The sequence below is a fragment of the Pan paniscus genome, chromosome 13 (assembly GCF_029289425.2).
Source record: "Pan paniscus chromosome 13, NHGRI_mPanPan1-v2.0_pri, whole genome shotgun sequence".
Classification (NCBI taxonomy): Eukaryota; Metazoa; Chordata; class Mammalia; order Primates; family Hominidae; genus Pan; species Pan paniscus.
The window spans coordinates 22,148,744-22,168,763 of NC_073262.2; the positions used below are offsets into that span (position 1 = coordinate 22,148,744).

Below are 20,020 nucleotides of genomic sequence, written 5' to 3' on the forward strand. Positions count from 1 at the left end.
ATTGCTTGAACCCAGGAGGCAGAGGTTGCAGTGAGCCGTGATCATGCCACTGCACTCCAGCGTGGGCAACAGAGCAAAACTCTGTCTCAAAAAAAAAAAAAAAAAAAAGGAAAGAAAATTCTGATAACCACTGTTAGTAATAACATTTTTAGTACTATTGTTATTATTGAAGTCTTTCAGAATACAATTTTTTGTTTGCCAGGAGAAGGGTAATGGGAACAGGACTGCCCAATGTTCATCAGAAGTTTCATTGAACTCTTGAAGCTGGAAAGAGCCTAGAACATACATCCAGATTTATTTTTCTAAATGCCTGTTCATATTTTGAAGAATCTATTTTTCCCCTAGGATTTCAAATGTATCCTTTGAAATATACTAGGTTCTTGTATAAACATGGGTCTATTTCTAGATCTTTTCCTTCTCTGTTAATCTATTCTCCCCATGCTATACAACACTGTTTTGTTTTACTGTACCTCCTTTTTGAAAATGCAGTATTTTAGGCACAGAGACACTATGGAGAAGTATATAATACATACCCGTATACCAAATATCAAGCTTTGTCACATCTTAACATTTTACCATAATAGATTTAGATCATTTTTCTTTCTTTTTTTTACTGACATAATTCACATACCACAAAATTCACTCTTTAAAAATACACAATTCAGTAATTTTACAAAATTGTGCAACCATTACCACTATAATAAATTCTAGAACATTGTTTGAGAATGTTCTAGAAACGCCATAGGTCTAGAAACTCCTTACCCTCACTCCTTACCCTTTCCAGACCTTAGGTAAGGTAGAAACCTTCATACTCACTATAATAATCATCCTAGTTCTCATATATACTCATCCTCATTCTACCTTACCTAAGGTCTTCGTACTCACTAGGATGAGTATTATAGTGAGTATGAAGGTTTCTACCTTACCTAAAGTCTGCAAACACTTTACCCATTAGCAGTCACTCCATATTCTGCTTCTTTCCCAGCACCTGGCAACGACTAATCTACTTTGTCTCTGTGGATTTACCTACTCTGGACAGTTTATGTCAGTGGAATTATACGTGTCCTTTTGTGTCTGGCTTCTTACATTCAACATAATATTTTCCAGATTTGTCCATATTGTAGCATATGTTGGTACTTTGTCCCTCCTTATGGCTAAATAATATTTCATTAAATAGATATACCACATTTATTTATCCATATATCAGTTGATGGACATTTGAGTTGTTTCCACTCTTTAGCTATTATGAACAAAGCTAGACGTGAATATTTGCATACAAATTTTTTTTTGTAAATATACTTTCAGTTCTCCTTAGTATATACCTAGGAGTAACACCATTTCTCCTCAGTCATATGGTAACTCTATATTTAACTTTCTTAAGAACTGCCAAATGTCTTCCAAAATGGCTGTAACATTTTTCATTCTTACCAGAAATGTATGAGGATTCCAATTTCTCCGTGTCATTGACAGTGCTTATTATTCTCCTTGTTTATTATACTCATCCTAGTGAGTATAAAGTGTGTCTCGTCTCATTGTGGTTTGATTTGCATTTACCTAAGGACTAATGATGTTGAACATCCTTTCGTGTATGTCTGTTTGGAGAAATGTCTATTCAGATCATTTATTTTTGTAGTAACAGCTTCATTGATAAATTTGATTCAAATACCACACAATTCATCCATTTAAAGTGTGCAATTCAATAGTTTTTGGTACATTTTCGTACATTTAGTACATTCTGTATTTAGTACATACAACCACCATCAGTAACAAATTTCAGAATATTTTCATCACCTCAAAAAGAAATCCCCTGCTCTTTAACTGTAACCCCATCTACCCTGCACTGCCTTTCCCCTAACCCTGAGGAAGCACTTTTCTACTTTCTGTCTCTATAGATTTACCTATCTGGACATTTCATATAAATGATACTCTGTAATATGAGGTCTTTTGTGTCTGGCTTCTTTCACTTAGCATAATGTTTCCAGGGTCATCCATACTTTTCTATTATGTATCAGGACTTTATTTCCTTTTATGGCTGTATAATATTTCATTGTATGGATATACCACAGTTTGTTTATTCATCTGTTGATAGACATTTAGATTGTTTCCACCTTTTGACTGTTAGGAATATTGCAGCTATGAATAGTCATGTACAATTTTTTGTTTGAACACCTGTTTTTCAGTTACACATCTAGAGTAGAATTCCGGAGTCATACGGTAATTCTGTTTTTAACCTTTTAAGGAACTGCCAAACTGTTTTCTACAACCACTGCACCATTTTCTGTTCCTCCCAGTAATGAGTGAGGGTTTTTATTTCTTTACACTCTCGTGGTATTTCACTGTACTTTTTTTTTTTTTTTTTTTTTTTTGAGACAGGGTCTTGTTCTGTCACCCAGGTTGGAGTGCAGTGGCACAAGCACAACTCATTGCAGCCTCAAACTTAGGCTCAAACGATCCTCCCACCTCAGCTTCCTTAGTAGCAGGGACTACAGGCACATGCCACCATGCTCGGCTAAGTTTTTTTTCATTTCTGGGAGAGACATGGTGTCACTATGTTGCCCAGGATGGTCTTCGAACTCCTGAGCTCAAGCGATCCTCCCATCCCAGCCTTCCAAAGTGCTGAAATTACAGGTGGGAGCCACCACACCCAGCCTCAGTGTACTTTTGATTTGCATTTCTCTAATGATTAAGAATGTTGGGGATTTTTTCATGTGTTTGTTGGCCATTCGTGTAACTTCTTTGGATAAATGTCTATTCAAGTCCTTTGCTCATTTTTTATTTTATTTTCTTATTTTTTAGAGACATTATTGCTCAATCACCCAGGCTGGAATGCAGTGGCACAGTCATAGCTCACTGTAACGTTAAACTCCTGGGCTTAAGTGATCCTCCTGCCTCAGCCCTCTGAGTAGCTAGGATTACAGGCACACACCACCCTGCCCAGCTAATTTAAAAAAAAAAAAAAAAAAGTTTTTTTATTTTATTTTATTTTTTTTAGAGATGGGGTCTCACTAAGTTGCTCAGACTGGTCTCAAGCTCCTAGCCTCAGGCAATCCTCTTACCTTGGCCCTGCAAAGTGTTGGGATTACAGGTGTGACCTACTGTGCCTGCCCACCCCATTTATTTTTTTTTCTAATCCCATGACAGATTACCCATTTTTAAATTGGGTTTACTTTATTGTTGAATTGTAGGAGTCCTTGATTGAATATCAATTCTTAATACTAGACTCTTACCGGATACATGATTTGAAAATATTTTTTCCCATTCTGTGGATTGTCTTTTCACTTTCTTAGTGATCAGCCTTTTGATGCATAAAAATTCTTTGTTTTGACGAAGTCTAATTTATCTACTTTTCTTAGGTTGCCTGTGCTTTTAGTGTTTTATATAAGAAACCATTGCCAAATTCAAGATCATAATGATTAACAGTTGCATAGCTTTGGCTAGAACTTCCAGTATAGGAAACATATTTAGATCTTCTGTCTATTTTCAGTTAATTTTTTCAGCTGGGCATGGTGGCTTATGCCTGTAATCCAGGCTGATGTGGGAGTATTGCTTGAGCCCAGGAGTTCGAGACCAGCCTAGTCGACATAGGAAGACCCCATCTCTACAATTAAAAAAAAAAAAAAAAACTAGACAAGCATGGTGGTGCGTACCTGTAGTTCTAGATACTTGGGAGGACTGCTTGAGCCAGGAGGTTGAGGATGCAGTGAGTCATGTTCACACCACTGTATTCCAGCCTGGGTGACAGAGTGAGACCCTGTCTCAAAAAAAAAAAAAAAAAAAAAAAAAAGTATATGCTGTGAGGTAGGGGTCCAACTTCATTCTTTTGGTTATGGATAAACGGGTATCTCTGTCCTAGATCTTGGCAGTCCTATCGAAATCAATTGGCCATTTCCTTCTGGTCCTGGACTCTCAGTTCTATTCCATTGATCTATATGTCTATCCTTATGCCAGTACCATGCTGTTTTGATTACTGTCGCTTTGTAGTAAGTTTTGAATTAGGATGTGTGAGTTTTCCAACTTCTTTTTTCCAAGATTCTTTTGAAAATTAAGGATCTCTTGCCATTTTGTATAAATTTTAGAATCAGCTTTTCCCTTTATGCAAAACAAGCTGCTGGGATTTTAATAGAGATTGCGTTGAACCTGTAGATTGCTTTGGTTAGTACTATAATCTTAACAGTATTAAGTCTTCAAATACATGATGTAGGATATCTTTCCATTTATTTAGGTGTTCTTTAGTTTCAGTGGTGTTTTGTAGTTTTCAGTGTACAAGTCTTTTGCCTCCTTGGTTAAATTGTTTCCTGGGTATTTAAATCTTTTATGCTGTTGTAATATAGTTGTTAATTTTGTTTTCAAACTGTTCACTGCTAGTGTATAGAAATACAACTGATTTTTGTGTATTTATCTTGTATTCTGCAACTGTGCTGAGTTTATTAGATCTAATAGGTTTTTTTCTGCATTATTATTATTATCTTTTTTTTTTAGATGGAGTCTCGCTCTGTCGCCCAGGCTGGAGTGCAGTGGCGTGATCTCGGCTCGCTGCAAGCTCCGCCTCCCAGGTTCATGCCATTCTCCTGCCTTAGCCTCCCGAGTAGCTGGGACTACAGGCACCCGGCTAATTTTTTGTATTTTGAGTAGAGACAGGGTTTCACTGTGTTAGCCAGGGTGGTCTTGATCTCCTGACCTCACGATCCACCCACCTCGGCCTCCCAAAGTGCTGGGATTACAGGCAGGAGCCACTGCGTCTGGCCCTTTTTTTTTTTTTTTTTTAAAGACGGAGTCTTGCTCTTGTCACCCAGGCTGGAATGCGGTGGCGGGATTTTGGTTCACTGCAGCCTCTGCCTCCTGGGTTCAAGCGATTCTCCTGCCTCACCCTCCTGAGTAGCTGGGATTACAGGCACCTGCCACCATGCCCAGCTAATTTTTGTATTTTTAGTAGAGATGGGGTTTTACCATGTTGGCCAGGCTAATCTTGAACTCCTGACCTCAGGTGATCTGCCCGCCTCGGCCTCCCAAAGTGCTGAGATGACAAGTGTGAGCCACCACACCCAGCTGGTTTTTTCTGCATTCTATAAGATTTTCTATATACATGATTATGGCATCTGTGAATAGCGATAGTTTTACTTCCTTATTTCCAATTGGGAAGTTTTTATTTCTTTTTCTTACCTGATTGCTTTGGCTAGAACTTCCAGTACAGTGTTGAACAGAAGAGACAAAAACTGGCATTCTTATTTTATTCCTGAAAGGGATAAAGGGAAAGCTTTCAGTCTTTCACCATTGAGTGTTGTGTGTATGTTTTTCATATATGCCCTTTACCATACTGTGGAAATTCCGTTCTATTCTGTTTGTTTTTATCATGAAAAAGTGTTGGATTTTTGTTATATGCTTTTTCTGCATCAGTTGAGATGCTCATCGATTGAGATTTTTTCCTTCTTTCTGTTAATATGGTGTGGTTTTCTGATGTTGAACCACTCTTGCACTTCTAGAACAAATCCTACTTGGTCATGTTATATAAGCTTTTTAATATTCTTCTCGATGCAGTTTGATAACTTTTTTTTAGGACTTTTGCGTATATATTCATAAGGGATATTGGTCTGTAGGTTTCTCCAACTCCTGGCCTTAAGCAGTACTTCTGCCTCAGCCTCCCAAATTGCTGGGGATTATAGCTGTGAGCCACCATGCCTGGCTGGTTTGTAATTTTCTTATAATGTCTTTATTTGACTTTGGTGACAGGGCAATAATGTTGGCCTTATAGCATGATTTAGGAAGTGTTCCTTCTTCTGCTGTGTTTTGGAAGAGATTGAGAAGGATTATTGTTAATTCTTTAAATATTTGCTAGAATTCACCAGTGAAGCTATGGTCCTGGGCTTTTCTTTGTTGGAAAGTTTTTGATTACTGATTCAATCTCTTTACTTGTTGTAAGTCTATTCAGATTTTCCATTTCGTCTTAAGTCAGTTTTGGTAATTTGTTTTCAGGAATGTTTGCATTTCACCTAGGTGATTTAATTTACTGGAGTAAATTGCTCATAGTATTTTCTTCAAATCCTTTTTATTTGTTTTTTACTGAGAGGTTTCACCCTTTTTAATTTCTGATATTAGTTGAATCTTTTCTTCCTCATAAGTCTAGCTAAATATTTGTCAATCTTGTTGATCTTTCAGTGGACTAACTTTTGGATTTAAGTTTTTCTTAAGTTCTTTGTTTTTCTAGTTCCTTAAGGTGTAAAGTTAGGTTATTGATTTTAAGATCTTATTTTTAAATGTAGGGATTTACAGCTATAAATTTTATTCTGAGCGTTGCTTTTGCTGCATTTCAAATATTTTGGTATTTTTTTCATTCATCTCAAATTATTTTCTAATTTCTCTTGTGATTTCTTCCTTTATTGTTTTTTGAGAGTGTTTTATTTAATTTCTGTATTTATGAATTTTCCAGTTTTCCAATTAAGTTATTTATAATTTCATTCATTATGGTAAGAGAAGATATGTGGTATGACTTTAGTCTCTTTAAATGTATTGAGATTTGTTTTGTGGCCTAACACATGCAGTCTAGTAGAGAATGTTTTGTATGTTCTTGAGAAGAATGTACATGTACATTCTGCAGTTATTAGGTGGAGTGTTCTATATATGTTCATTAGGGCTCATTGGTTTATATTATTGTTTAATTCTATTTCCTTATTGATCTTTTCTCTGGTTGTTCTACCCATAATGATGAATGGAAGTGAAATATTTAAATATCAAGTTACTATTATAGAATTGTCTATTTTCCCCCCTCAGTTCTTTACATATTTTGCTTCATATATTTGGGTCTCTGTTGATAGTTCTGTATATGTTTGTAATTGTTATATCTTCTTGATGGATTGAATCTTTTATCAATGTATAATGTGTCTCTTTGTCTTTCATCCTTCTTTATCTTTTGATTTGAAGTCTATTTGTCTGATATTAGTATAGCAACCACAGCTGTCTTTTGGTTACTATTTGCATTGAATATCTTTTTCTGTCTTTTCAGTTTCAATCTATTCACATCTTTGGATCATAGTGAGGCTTGTAGATAACATACAGATGGATCATTTTTTAAAATTCTTTCTGCCACTCTCTACCATCGTAATTTTACTTTAATCCACTTACATCTAAAGTGATTACTGATAAAGGACTTCTTCCATTGTAGTATTTGTTTTCCGTATGTCTTTTGTCAATTTTGTTCCTCAGTTTCTCCATTACTGTCCTCTCTTGTGTTTAATGTTTTTTTTTTTCATGAGCATACCCCTTGATTTCCTTTGCATTTCCTTCCCTATATTTATTTATTTATTTATTTTTTGAGACCAAGTTTCACTCTTGTTGCCCAGGCTGGAGTGCAGTGGCACAATCTTGGCTCACCACAACCTCTGCTTCCCGGGTTCAAGCGATTCTTCTGCCTCAGCCTCCTGAGTAGTTGAGATCACAGGCATGCACCACCATGCCCGGCTAATTTTTATTTTTTGTATTTTTAGTAGTGACAGGGTTTCTCCATGTTGGTCAGGCTGGTCTCGAACTCCTGACCTCAGGTAATCCGCCCGCCTCAGCCTCCCAAAGTGCTGGGATTACGGGCATGAGCCACCGTGCCCAGCCCCTTCCCTATATTTAAAAATTTATCCCTTAGTGGTTATTTTGGAATCAAATTAGCATCTTATACAGCCCAGTTTGAATTAATACTATATATAGCTTCAATACTCTGGAAAACCTTTGTTCTCCTGTGTGTGTGTGTTTCTGCCCCTTTATATTGTTATTGTCACAAATTACACGTTTATGGGCCAGGCATGGTGGCTCACGCCTGTAATCCCAGCACTTTGGGAGGCTGAGGTGGGCAGATCACGAGGTCGGGAGATCAAAACCATCCTGACTAACATGGTGAAACCCCGTCTCTACTAAAAATACAAAATATTAGCCGAGCTTGGTGGCGGGTGCCTATAGTCCCAGCCACTCGGGAGGCTGAGGCAGGAGAACGGTGTGAACCTGGGAGGCGGAGCTTGCAGTGAGCCGAGATCGTGCCACTGCACTCCAGCCTGGGCGACAGAGCAAGACTCCTTATCAAAACAAAAAAAAAATTGCATATGTACACATTGTGGGCCTATTAAAGTTAATTTGTAATTGTTGTTTTATGTATTTATCGTTTAATAGTGGAATAAAAGAGAAGTTATACCCAAATTGTAAAATACTTACTTTTATGCCTACCTGTATAATTACCTTTACCAGTAATTTTCTCTATTTTGCTTTATATGGTTTCGAGTTACTGGGTAGTAGTCTTTTCTTTCAGCTTGAAGATTCCCTTTAGCATTTTATGTAAGGAATATCTACCTGTAAGAAACTTTCTTGGCTTTTGTTTATCTGAGAATGTCTTAATTTCGCCTTCATTCTTGAAGGTTAGTTTTGTTGAATATAGAATTCTTAGTTGACAGGGTACTTTCTTTCAGTGCTTTTAAATATGTCATCCCATTGGCTTCTGGTCTGCATGGTTTCTAATGAGAAGTTGGCTTTTACTCTTATGAGGATCCTTGTACATGATGAGTCGTTTCTCTCTTGCAACTTTCGAGAATCTCTCTTTGTTTTTGTCTTTTGACAGTTTAATTAATATGTCTGTTGGGGATCTCTTGAGTTTATCCTGTGGAGTTCATTGAGCTTCTTAGATGTGTAGATTCATGTCTTTTATCAAACCTATTGAATTTTCAAGTATTATTTATTCAAATAATCTTTCTATCCCTTTCTCTTCTTCTTATAGAACTCCCATAATACATATATTAATATGCTTGATTATGTCCCACAAGTTTCTCAAGCTCTGTTCATTTTTTTCATTGTTTTTTCTTTCACCTCCTGTTACTGAATAATCTCAGTTAACCTGTCTTTAAGTTTACTGACTATTCTGCCTGCTTGAATCTGCTATTGAAATCCTCTAGTGATTTTTTTATTAAAAAAAAAAATGGAGACACAGAAGCTGGGCAGCCCCCATGGGGCTTCCACACACTGGGGCTTGCTCCCGGCCCCCAGTGACTCCAAGGGGATGAGTGAATTTAACTGGCAAGGAGCAATCTGCTGTCACCCTGGGCCTCTGGAATCCTGGCGGGAAGAGGCCCCACGACCACCACGGACACTCGAGTTGCAGGGAGAGCTGCTTAGAGAAGCGGTGGGGCAGCAAGCCAGCTGATGTGGAGTCCAGAGGGTTTGGTGCAGGAGCATCTATTGTGGAGCATGGCCAAGGACAGCCATCCCCCTAGGGTCAACTTGCTCCCATAGGAAACTTTAGCCTGAGGAGAACTATCAGACCTGAACTCTGCAGGGCGATCTTGTCCATCAGGCAGGGCTGCTCTGAACTGAGCACCCCTTGGTCTGATGGTCCCCCAGGACCCCAGCCTGGCCATACCTGCTTGCCGGGAAGCCTCTGGCGTCCTTGGAGCCAGCATCCTGGCTTTTGCACTGGCAGACTGTGCCTGGCACAGTGTGGCAGAGAGTTCCTGTAGGGCGGTCCCCACGGCCATGCACCGGCCTGCCCACTCCCTCCCCACACTTCAGCTTCCCCCTGGGGCTACAGCAATGCCCCACATCGCTTTGCTAGCATGTGTGTGCATGGGCTGGCTTTGTTTCCTTGCCCCACCAGTGCACCTATGTCCATGCACCCTGCCCTGCCACTGCTGCAGCAGGAGGGCATGTCTCTCCCGTGTCCCATCAACTGCCACTGCAGTCACAACCTTGGCAAGCACAGGGCCAGCCAGCACTGTGGCAGGAGTGAAAATAGGCATGGAGAACAGCAGATTCTCCGCCATCATGAGCAACCACCCCTGCCTGCAGTGCACAGAGAAAGCACACAGACCTGTATTACATAACGGTAAAGGGTTCAGTTCAACAAGAAGAACTAACTATCCTAAATATATATGCACCCAATACAGGAGCAGCCAGACTCGGAAAGCAAGTTCTTAGAGACCTTCAAATAGACTTATACTCCCACACAGTAATAGTGGGAGACGTCAACAGCCCACTGATAGTATTAGACACATCATCGAAGCAGAAAATCAACAAAGATATTCAGGGCCTGAATTCAGCACTGGGTCAAATGGACCTAATAGACATCTACAGAACTCTCCACCCCAAAATAACAATATACATTCCTTTCATCACTGCATGGCACGTACTCTAAAGTTGATTACATAATCGAACATAGAGTATTCCTCAGCAAATGTAGAAGAACTGAAATCAGAACAGCCACTCTCTCAGACTACAGCACAATCAAATTAGAAATCAAAACCAAGAAGTTCTCTCAAAACCATACAGTTACATGGAAATTAAATAACCTGCTCCTGAATGGCTTTTGGGTATATAATAAAAATAAGGCAGAAGTCAAGAAGTTACTTGTAGCTAGTGAGAACAAAGATATGACACACCAGAATCCCTGGGACACAGCTAAGGCAGTGTTAAGAGGGAAATTTATAGCACTAAATGCCCACATCAAAAAGTTAGAAAGATCTCAATTTAACAACCTAATATCACAACTAAAAGAACTGGAGAACCAAGAGAAAACCAACCCCAAAACTAACAGAAGATAAGAAAAAAAAAAAATTAGAGCTGAACTGAAGGAGATCAAGACACAAAAAAACATTCAAAAAATGAGGCTGGGCATGGTGACTCATGGCTGTAATCCCAGCAGTTAGGAAGGTGGAGGCAGACGGATCACTTGAGACCAGGTGTTCAAGACCAGCCTGACCAACATGGCAAAACTCCATCTCTACTAAAAATATAAAATTAGCTGGGCGGGGTGGCGCATGCCTGTTATCCCAGATACTTCAGACGCTGAGGCACAAGAACAGCTTGAACCTGGGAGGCGGAGGTTGCAGTGAGCCGAGATTGCACCACTGCACTCCAACCTGGGAAACAGAGTGAGACTCTGTCTCAAAAAAAAAAAAAAAAAAAAAAAAAAAAAAAATCCAAAAAAACCACAAAAGATCAATGAATCCAGGAGTTGTTTTTTTGAAAAAATAATAGACCGCTAGGTAGACTAATGAAGAAAAGAGAGAGGATCTAAATAAACACAGTCAGAAACAACAAAGGGGATATTACCACTGACCCCATAGAAATACACATAACTATCAGAGAATATTACCAAACACCTCTATGCACATAAACTAGAAAATCTAGAAGAAATTAATAAATTCCTGGACACACACACTCTCCCAAGGCAGCCAGGAAGAAATTGAAACCTGAACAGACCAATAATGAGCTCCAAAATTGAATCAGTAGTTAACAGCCTACCAAACAAAAAAAGCCCAGGATTAGATGGATTCACAGTTGAATTCTACCCAATGTGCAAAGAAGAGCTGGTGCCATTACTGCTGAAACTATTTCAAAAAATTGAGGAGGAGGGACTCCTCCATAACTCATTCTGTGAAGCCAGCATCATCCTGATACGAACACCTGGCAATGACACAACAAAGAAAGAAAACTTCAGGCCAGTATTCTTGATGAACATCAATGCAAAAGTCCTCAACAAAACAAATCCAGCAGCACATCAGTCCACCACAATCAAATAGCTATATCCCTGGGATGCAAGGTTGGTTCAGCATATGCAAATCAATAAATGTGATTCATCACATAAACAGAAATAAAGACAAAAACCACATGATTATCTCAATAGATGCAGAAAAGGCTTTTGACAAAATTCAACACTGCTTCGGGTTAAAAACTCTCAATAAAAGAAGTATTCAAGGAACATACCTCAAAATAATAAAAGCCATCTCTGACAAACCCACAGCCAACATCATACTGAATGGGCAAAAGCTGGAAGCATTCCCCTTGAGAACTGGTACAAAACAAGGATACCCTCTCTCACCACTCCTATTCAACATAGTATTGGAAGGCCTAGCCAGAGCAGTCAGGCTAGAGAAAGAAAGAAGGGGCATCCAAATAGGGAGAGAGGAAGTCAAATTATCTCTGTTTGCAGACGACATGATTCTATATCTAGAAAACCCCATAGTCTCAGCCTAAAAGCTCATTAAGCTGATAAACAACTTCAGCAAAGTCTAAGGATACAAAATCAGTGTACAGAAATCACTAGCATTCCTATACTCCAACAATAGTCAAGCCGAGAGCCAAATCAGGAACGCAGTCCTATTCACAATTGCCATGAAAAGAATAAAATACCTAGGATTTTCTTGGTTTCCAGGGAAGTGAAGGATCTCTACAAGGAGAACTACAAAACACTGCTTAAAGAAATCAGAGATGACACAGACTAATGGAAAAACATTCCATGCCCATGGATAGAATCAATATTGGCTGGGTGCAGTGGCTCACTCCTGTAATCCCAGCACTTTGGGAGGCCGAGGCGGGTGGATCACGAGGTCAGGAGATCGAGATCATCCTGGCTAACACAGTGAAACCCCGTCTCTACTAAAAAAAAAAAATTAAAAAAAAAAAAAAAACAGCCGGGTGTGGTGGCGGGTGCCTGTAATCCCAGCTACTCGGGAGGCTGAGGCAGGAGAATGGAGTGAACCTGGGAGGTGGAGCTTGCAGCAAGCTGAGATCGCGCCACTGCACCCCAGCCTGGGTGAACCTAGGGAGACTCTGTCTCAAAAAAAAAAAAAAGTAACAATCAATATCATTAAAATGGCCATATTGCCCAAAGCAATTTATAGATTCAATGCTATTTCTGTTAAACTACTGATAACATTCTTCACAGAACTAGAAGAAACTATTTAAAAATTCATATGGAACCAAAAAAGAGCCCAAATAGCCAAGGCAATCCTAAGGAAAAAGAAATAGCTGGAGGCATTATGCTATCTGACTTCAAATTGTACTCCAGGTCTACAGTAACCAAAACTGCATGTTGCTGGTATAAAAACAGACACATAGACCAATGGAACAGAATAGAGAGCCCAGAAATAGTGCCACACACCTACAACTATCTGATCTTTGACAAAGCTGACAGAAACAAGCAATGGAGAAAGGCTTCCCTATTCAATAAATGGTGCTGGCAGACTGGATTTTTAAAATGTATGTACACACCTTGAAATACTATGCAGCCATAAAAAAGAATGAAATAGAATGAAATTGTGTCCTTTGCAGAAATATGGGTGGAGCTGGAGGCCATTATCCTTAGCAAACTAACACAGGAACAGAAAACCAAATACTGCGTAAAGTGGGAGCTAAATGATGAGAACACGTGGACACATAGAGGTGAAAAACAGACAGTGGAGCCTGTTAGAAGGTAGAGCACAGGAGGAGGGAGAGGAGCACAAAAAATAACTAATGGGTACTAGGCTTAATACCTGGCTGACAGAATAATCTGTACAACAAATCCCAGTGATACAAGTTTACCTATATAACAAACCTGCACATGTACCTCTGAAGTTAAAAAAAAATTATACTTGTTGGCTTCAAAGTTAATTCCTTTTTATAATTTTTCTTAATATTCTATATTTGTTGGTACATTGTTTTCTTGGTTTCCTTTACTTCTTTGTCCACAGCTTCCTTTAACTTTTTAAAATATTGATGCACTATAGATGTACTTTGTTTCAGGGTACATGTGACAATACGTTAAGCACTTGGTGGGCACTTAGGTCAGTTCCATATTTTGACTGTAGTGAGTAGAGCTGCAATGAGAATGAGAGGCAGATGTCTTTTTGATATATTGATTTTCTTTCTTTTGGATGTTTACCCATTAGTGGAATTGCTGAACCATATGGTCATTCTCTTTTTAGTTTTTGAGGAACCTCCATACTGTTCTTTAAAGTTGCTGTACTAATTTACATTCCCACCAGCAGCGTAAGAGGGTTACCCTTTCTGTGGGTCCTCACCAGCATCTGTTATTGCCTATCTTTTTTATTAAAAAACCATTTTAACTGGAGCGAGATGATGTCTCATCATAGTTTGGATTTGCATTTCCCTGATGATGTTGAGCATTTTTTCATATACCTTCCCCTACATGAATTTGTTGCACTTCTTTCCTAAGCCCTTTCTTTGAAAATCCTGCCTGTACCTGTACAGGTCCTACATGATGTGAATTTATCTTTTTCTTCCTAGTGCTGTGTTAAATGAGAATAATGTGCCCCTCCCCAAAGAGTCTCTTGAGACTCTGATGCTTATCACACCTGCCGACAGTGGTTCTGTTCTAAAGGTAAGATTACTTTTACTTCTTAAAATTTTTGCCAAAGACAGTTTTGAATTGAATCTTGCAGTATAACCAAGGGCATCTAGTGATTACTGAGTGACACTGGGACTTAAGATGTGAGAAGAGAAGCCGAGCACAGGGGCTCACACCTGTAATTCCAGCACTTTGGGAGGCCGAGGCATGCGGACCACTTGAGCTCAGGAGTTCAAGACCAGCCTGGGCAACATGGCAAAACCTGTCTCTACCAAAAATACAAAAAATTAGCTGGGCATGGTGGCATGTGTCTATGGTCCCAGCTTCTCAGGAGGCTGAGACAGAAGGATTGCTTGAGCCTGGAAGGTGGAGATTGCAGTAAACTGAGATCACACCACTGCACTCCAGCCTGAGTAATACAGTGAGACTGTCTCAAAAAAAAAAAAATGTGATAAAAGCATTGAGCCACAGTTCTCTAGGGAGAATTCCTGTTGCCACACCACTCACAAGAGGATCTTAGGGTTTCTTCTCCAGTTTGTATGTACTTTGTTTATATTTTGGGGGTGGTTTTGAATGTTGGCTCTGCTTCCACTCATATTTCCTTTTAAGATACAGTGTTGCATGCAAATAGGGACTAAGTGCTTCTTAGATGAAAGAATTAAGGGATCTTTTTGAATTAGTAGTTTCATTTACTCTAGGGCAGGGGTCCCCAGTCCCTGTGCTTCGGACCGGTACTGGTCTATGGCCTGTTAGGAACTGGGCCACACAGCAGGAGGTGAGCTGCAGACAACCATTGTCACCTGAGTTCCACCTCCTCTCAGATCAGCTGTGGTGTTAGATTCTCATAGGAGTGCAAACCCTACTGTGAACTGCGCACACGAGGGATCTAGGTTGCTCACTCCTTATAACGATCTAATGCCTGATGATTTGAGGTGTAACAGTTTCATCTCAAAACCATACCCCACCCCCAAACCTGGTCCTTGGAAAAATTGTCTTCCACAAAACTGGTCCTTGGTGCCAAAAAGGTTGGGGACTGCTGCTCTAGGGAATGTAAGCTGTGTGAGAGATGCGACCTGTTTTGTTCATTGCTGTATCCCTCAGGCTGGTCTCAAACTCCTGCCTTCAAGCAATTCTACTACCTTGGCCTCCCAAAGTGCTGGGATTATAGGCAGCCTAAGTGTCTCAAATAGTACCTGGTACATAATAGGCATGAAATATTTGTTGATTGACACAAACTTTTTGAAATAACAGGGACCTATCACTATCACTAATTGCATTGCAGCATAACCAGCTCATCCCAACTTCTGCCTTTTCTGTATCCACTCGCTAAACCCTTAACAATTCAGAAATCATAGAAACCCAGTTTATTGCCAATGAATGTTTTAATTTGCAAGTTAAATTAAAAATTGCCCTTGCATGAACACTTACCATTTGTCTCTTTTATTGCATAATGTACATCTATTGTAATTTGCCAAATACCTCACAAAAAGGAAAAATTAAAGATCACTTGTATTCTCACTACTCAGTGAAAGTGTATAGTTGGTATTTAGGTATATAAGTATCTTTCAGATTTTTAGGGTTAAAGAAAAAACCCAACCTAAAATATCTTCAGTCAGGCATTTCTTTTCTGCTGATGAAAATCTGAAAAGATACATTGACTAATCATTGGAAATCATTAAGCAGAACCTGAGATGTTTTTGAAGCAGAGAAGGACATTTAGTTCAAAGATTTATTGCATATATAGTATGTACCAGACAACTTGTTAAGCATTAAAGATTCAAAAGTGAATGAATGAAACATGGTCTCAGCTTAACTGCATATAGTCTAGTGGGAGAGAGAATCGTAATACATTGTGGTAGACTTGCACAAGCTGTTATGGTGCACTTAGTCCAGGCAGCAGGGTGGGAAGATGCGAGAGGAGAGAACAGTTTTTCATGTTTTTGTGATTTAAATTAAGTTGCATGTTGAAATATGAATAGGAGATTCTCCAAGACCTGAAGGCATATAAGCAGAAATGGAAATGTGTAAATGGGTGGCTGAGTGTGGTGGCTCATTGCCTATAAGCCAGCACTTTGGGCCAAGGCGGTAAGATGGTTTGAGGCCAGGAGTTTGAGACGAGACTGGGCAACATAGGGAGACCCCGTCTCTACAAAAAAAATTTTTAAAATTAGCCAGGCATAGTTTTGCATGCCTGTAGTCCTATCTTCTTGGGCAGCTGATGTGGGAGGATCGTGTAAGCCCAGGAAATTCAGGCTGCAGTGAGCTATGATTGTACCATTACACTCCAGCCTGGGTGACAGAGCAAGACCATGTCCCTCTGGCCCCCCACCAAAAAAAGAAAGAAAGAAATGTATGAATGAAGGGCCCTTTTTGGTTGTGTGCTATGCCCTAGGTTCCTATTGTTTAATGCCAGATTGGCATTTTATCTTTTGTTGTTTTAAAATTCTCCCAGACCCCCTCCCTCACAGTAGAGAATTGTGTCCTTTATAAGGTACTTCAAATACTGGTTAAACAAAAAGTATTAACATTTATAGGGAGAGAGTTCATATTGTATTATTTTACAAACAGAAGCACCCATAAGTCTAGATAAAGGAGCATTTGGAATTTAGGCACCTCCTTTATCTAGTATCTCCTGTGCTGAACCTGTTACTGGTTTTTTGTTTTTTTTTTAAGTTCAAAGTATGATATTACATACAGAGTAGTACCATTCTCATCTAGTCTAAAAGTTAAAAGACTGGGCACAGTGGCTCACACCTGTAATCCCGGTGCTTTGGGAGGCCAGGGTAGGAGGATCACTTGAACCCAGGAGTTCAAGACCAGCCTGGGCAACATAAGTGAGACCCTGTCTCTATAAAAAAAAATTGGCTGGGCATGGTGGTGCACACCTGTATTCCCAGCTACTTGGGAGGCTGAGGTGGGAGGATTGCTTGGGCCCAGCATTTTGGGGCTGCAGTGAGTTATGCTTGTGCCACTGCACTTCAGCCTGGACAGGGCAAGATCTTGTCTCAAAACAATTTTTTTTTATTATTTTATTTTTTTGTATTTACTTTTTTTTTTTGAGATGGAGTCTCGCTCTGTCGCCCAGGCTGGAGTGCAGTGGCACAATCTCGGCTCACTGCAACCTCCACCTCCCGGGTTCACGCCATTCTCCTGCCTCAGCCTGTCGAATAGCTGGGACTATAGGTGCCCGCAACCACGCCCAGCTAATTTTGTGTATTTTTAGTAGAGACGGAGTTTCACCGTGTTAGCCAGGGGCGCCCGGCTGTATTTACTTTTTTAAAATTTGTTTTGAGGCAGAATCTCACTTTGTCACCGAGGCTGGAGTACGGTGGTGTAATCTTGGCTCACTGCAGCCTCTGTCTCCTGGGCTCAAGTGATCTTCCCACCTCAGCCTCCTGAGTAGCTGGGACTACAGCTGAGTGCTACTGTGCCCAGCTTAGCTCACTTTTTGTAAAGATGAGGTCTCACTATATTGCCCAGGCTGGTCTCAAACTCCTGGTCTCAAGGGATCCTCCCGCCTTGGCCTCTCAGAGCGCTAGGATTACAGGTGTGAGCCACTGCATCCAGCCAAAATAATTTTTTTGTAATTAAAAAGAAAAAGTTAAGAGCCAGAATAGTCATAACCCTACCCAAGTTTTGTCTTACCAAAGGAGAATAGCTATTTGAAAATTTACATAGCACTTTAGCTTTTTCACATCCTGATTGTAGTATAGGTTTCCCTCCATGCAGAAGTGGAATCATTAACAACCATGATTTATGAGTGTCCCTGTGTGTTTAAAGGATTAACACTAATCAGGCCTGTGTCAGAATTATAAATAAATTGAGAGGATATGGAAAAAACTTAACATCTGATGATAAAGGGGTCATTTAACAATTCTAGATTCCTGTCTTCCACAGGAAGCTACAGATGAATTGGATGCCTTGCTTGCATCTCTAACTGAGAATCTAATTGATCACACAGTTGCACCTCAGGTAAATATGCTTTAAAATAGTATGATGGAAAGAAATTTCTGTTTTGAAAAATGTTCCTGCTAGATTCCAGTTTTTTCCTTTTTAATAATTCAGTTAAACTTTTCATTTGATAAGAGTTTATGTTTTAATAACCACTTAGCATTGCCTCTCTGTCCTAAAATTTTACCACTTTGAATTTGTGTATCACTGTCTACAAATCACATGTCTCTATCAGCCTTTTATAATTCAACATCATATTAAATAACATGAGAGAAAACATGGGGATAAAGCAGTTTCTTAAGACAATAAGGATATATTTCATTTTTAAAAAAGTTTTATAGAAAGATGAGAGCGTAAGAATGGCATTGAACATATCAATCATTATTACAGTCTGGAAGATACTGTATTAAGTATAGTTGTCCCTCAGTATCTGTGAGGGATTGGTTCCAGGACTCCCCTTGGATACCAAAATCCATGCATGCTTAAATCTCATATAAAATGGTGTAGTGTTTGCATATAACCTACACATATCCTCTAGTATATTTTAAATAATCTAGCTTACCTCTAATATCTAATGCAGTGTAAATGCTGGTAAACAGTTGTTATATTGTATTGTTTAGGAAATAATGACAAGAATAAAAGCCTGCACATTTTCAGTACAGACACAACCATCCTTTTTTTCCCCTCCAAATATTTTCGATTTACAGTTGTTGAATCCACAGATGCAGAACTCATGGATATGGAGGGCCAACTGAAACAGTTCCTTCCCTCCAGGGATGAGAGAGATAGAAATGGCTAACTTTGCTGGACACGGTGGCTCACGCCTGTAATCCCAGCACTTTGGGAGGCCGAGGTGGGCAGATCACTTGAGGTCAGGAGTTCAAGACCAGCCTGGCCAACATGGTGAAACCCTGTCTCTACTGAAAATACAAAAATTAGCCAGGGGTGGTGGTGCACACCTGTAGCGCCAGCTACTCGGGAGGCTGAGGCAAGACAATTGCTGGAACCTGGGAGATGGAGCTTGCAGTGAGCCGAGATAGCACCATTGCACTCCAGTCTGGGCGACACAGTGAGACTCAGTCTCAAAAAAAAAAAAGAAAAAAAAAAAAACAGAAATGACTAACTTTGTACCTTATGAGTGATATGATGAGAATTGCTGTAGGGGCTAGATGCCATCCTGAAGGCTTGGAAATACACATGATACTTTCTGTGGTACTGAATGTTTGCTTAGATCATTAATTCTCAAATTTTTGTGTATATGAGAATCACCTGGAGGGGACGTTAACACACAAGATTGCTGGGCCCCACCTCCAAGTTTCTAATTTTGGTATATCTTGGGTGGGGTCTGAAAAGTTGTGTTTCTAACATGTTCCCAGGTGGTGCAGATGTGGTCTGGGAACCACCCATTGGGAATGACCAGCTTAGATTAATAAACAAAGAAAGACTTTACCAAGGATAAGAACTAACTGCAAGTCTGGAAAAGTCTGTCAAACTATTCTTTGTTTACTATTTATGATATTTTTTCTCTCATTTCCTACTGTTAACATGCATCTAGAAAGTATTGGTAGGAAAGTCAGATTTTGTGGGGCTTTTTTTTTGAGATGGAGTCTTGCTTTTTCGCCAGGCTGGAGTGCAGTAGCGTGATCTCAGCTCATTGCAACCTCTGCCTCCAAGCGATTCTCCTGCCTCGGCCTCCCGAGTAGCTGGGAGTACAGGCGCATGCCACCATGCCCAGCTAATTTTTGTATTTTTAGTAGAGGCAGGGTTTCACCATGTTGGCCAGGATGGTCTTGATCTCTTGACCTCATGATCTGCCCGCCTCGCCCTCTCAAAATGCTGGGGTTACAGGCGTGCGCCACTGCGCCCAGCCTGTGTTTTCATTCTTTTGGTGGTTATCTAATTTACTAATACCTGGACTTACATTAGTTTTTTCTTATGAGTATGTAAGGCCACCAATGCAAGGACTAGTCTAAATTACTA

At 39.8% G+C, this 20,020-nt stretch overlaps 1 protein-coding gene across 4 annotated transcripts in view; it reads left to right on the top strand.

Annotated features, from left to right (window-relative positions):
- Positions 1-20,020, top strand: part of EPB41L5 (erythrocyte membrane protein band 4.1 like 5) — a 169,409-nt gene that overhangs the window by 137,197 nt on the left and 12,192 nt on the right. For all 4 annotated transcript variants that reach the window (XR_008624473.2, XM_008972499.4, XM_008972498.4 and 1 more), the window contains exons 21-22: positions 14,029-14,122; positions 17,987-18,061. Coding sequence is in view for 3 of the 4 variants with exons in the window: in XM_008972499.4 (XP_008970747.3) it covers positions 14,029-14,122; positions 17,987-18,061 (169 nt within the window). In the remaining variant the exon portion in view is untranslated. The remainder of the gene's footprint in view (positions 1-14,028; positions 14,123-17,986; positions 18,062-20,020) is intronic.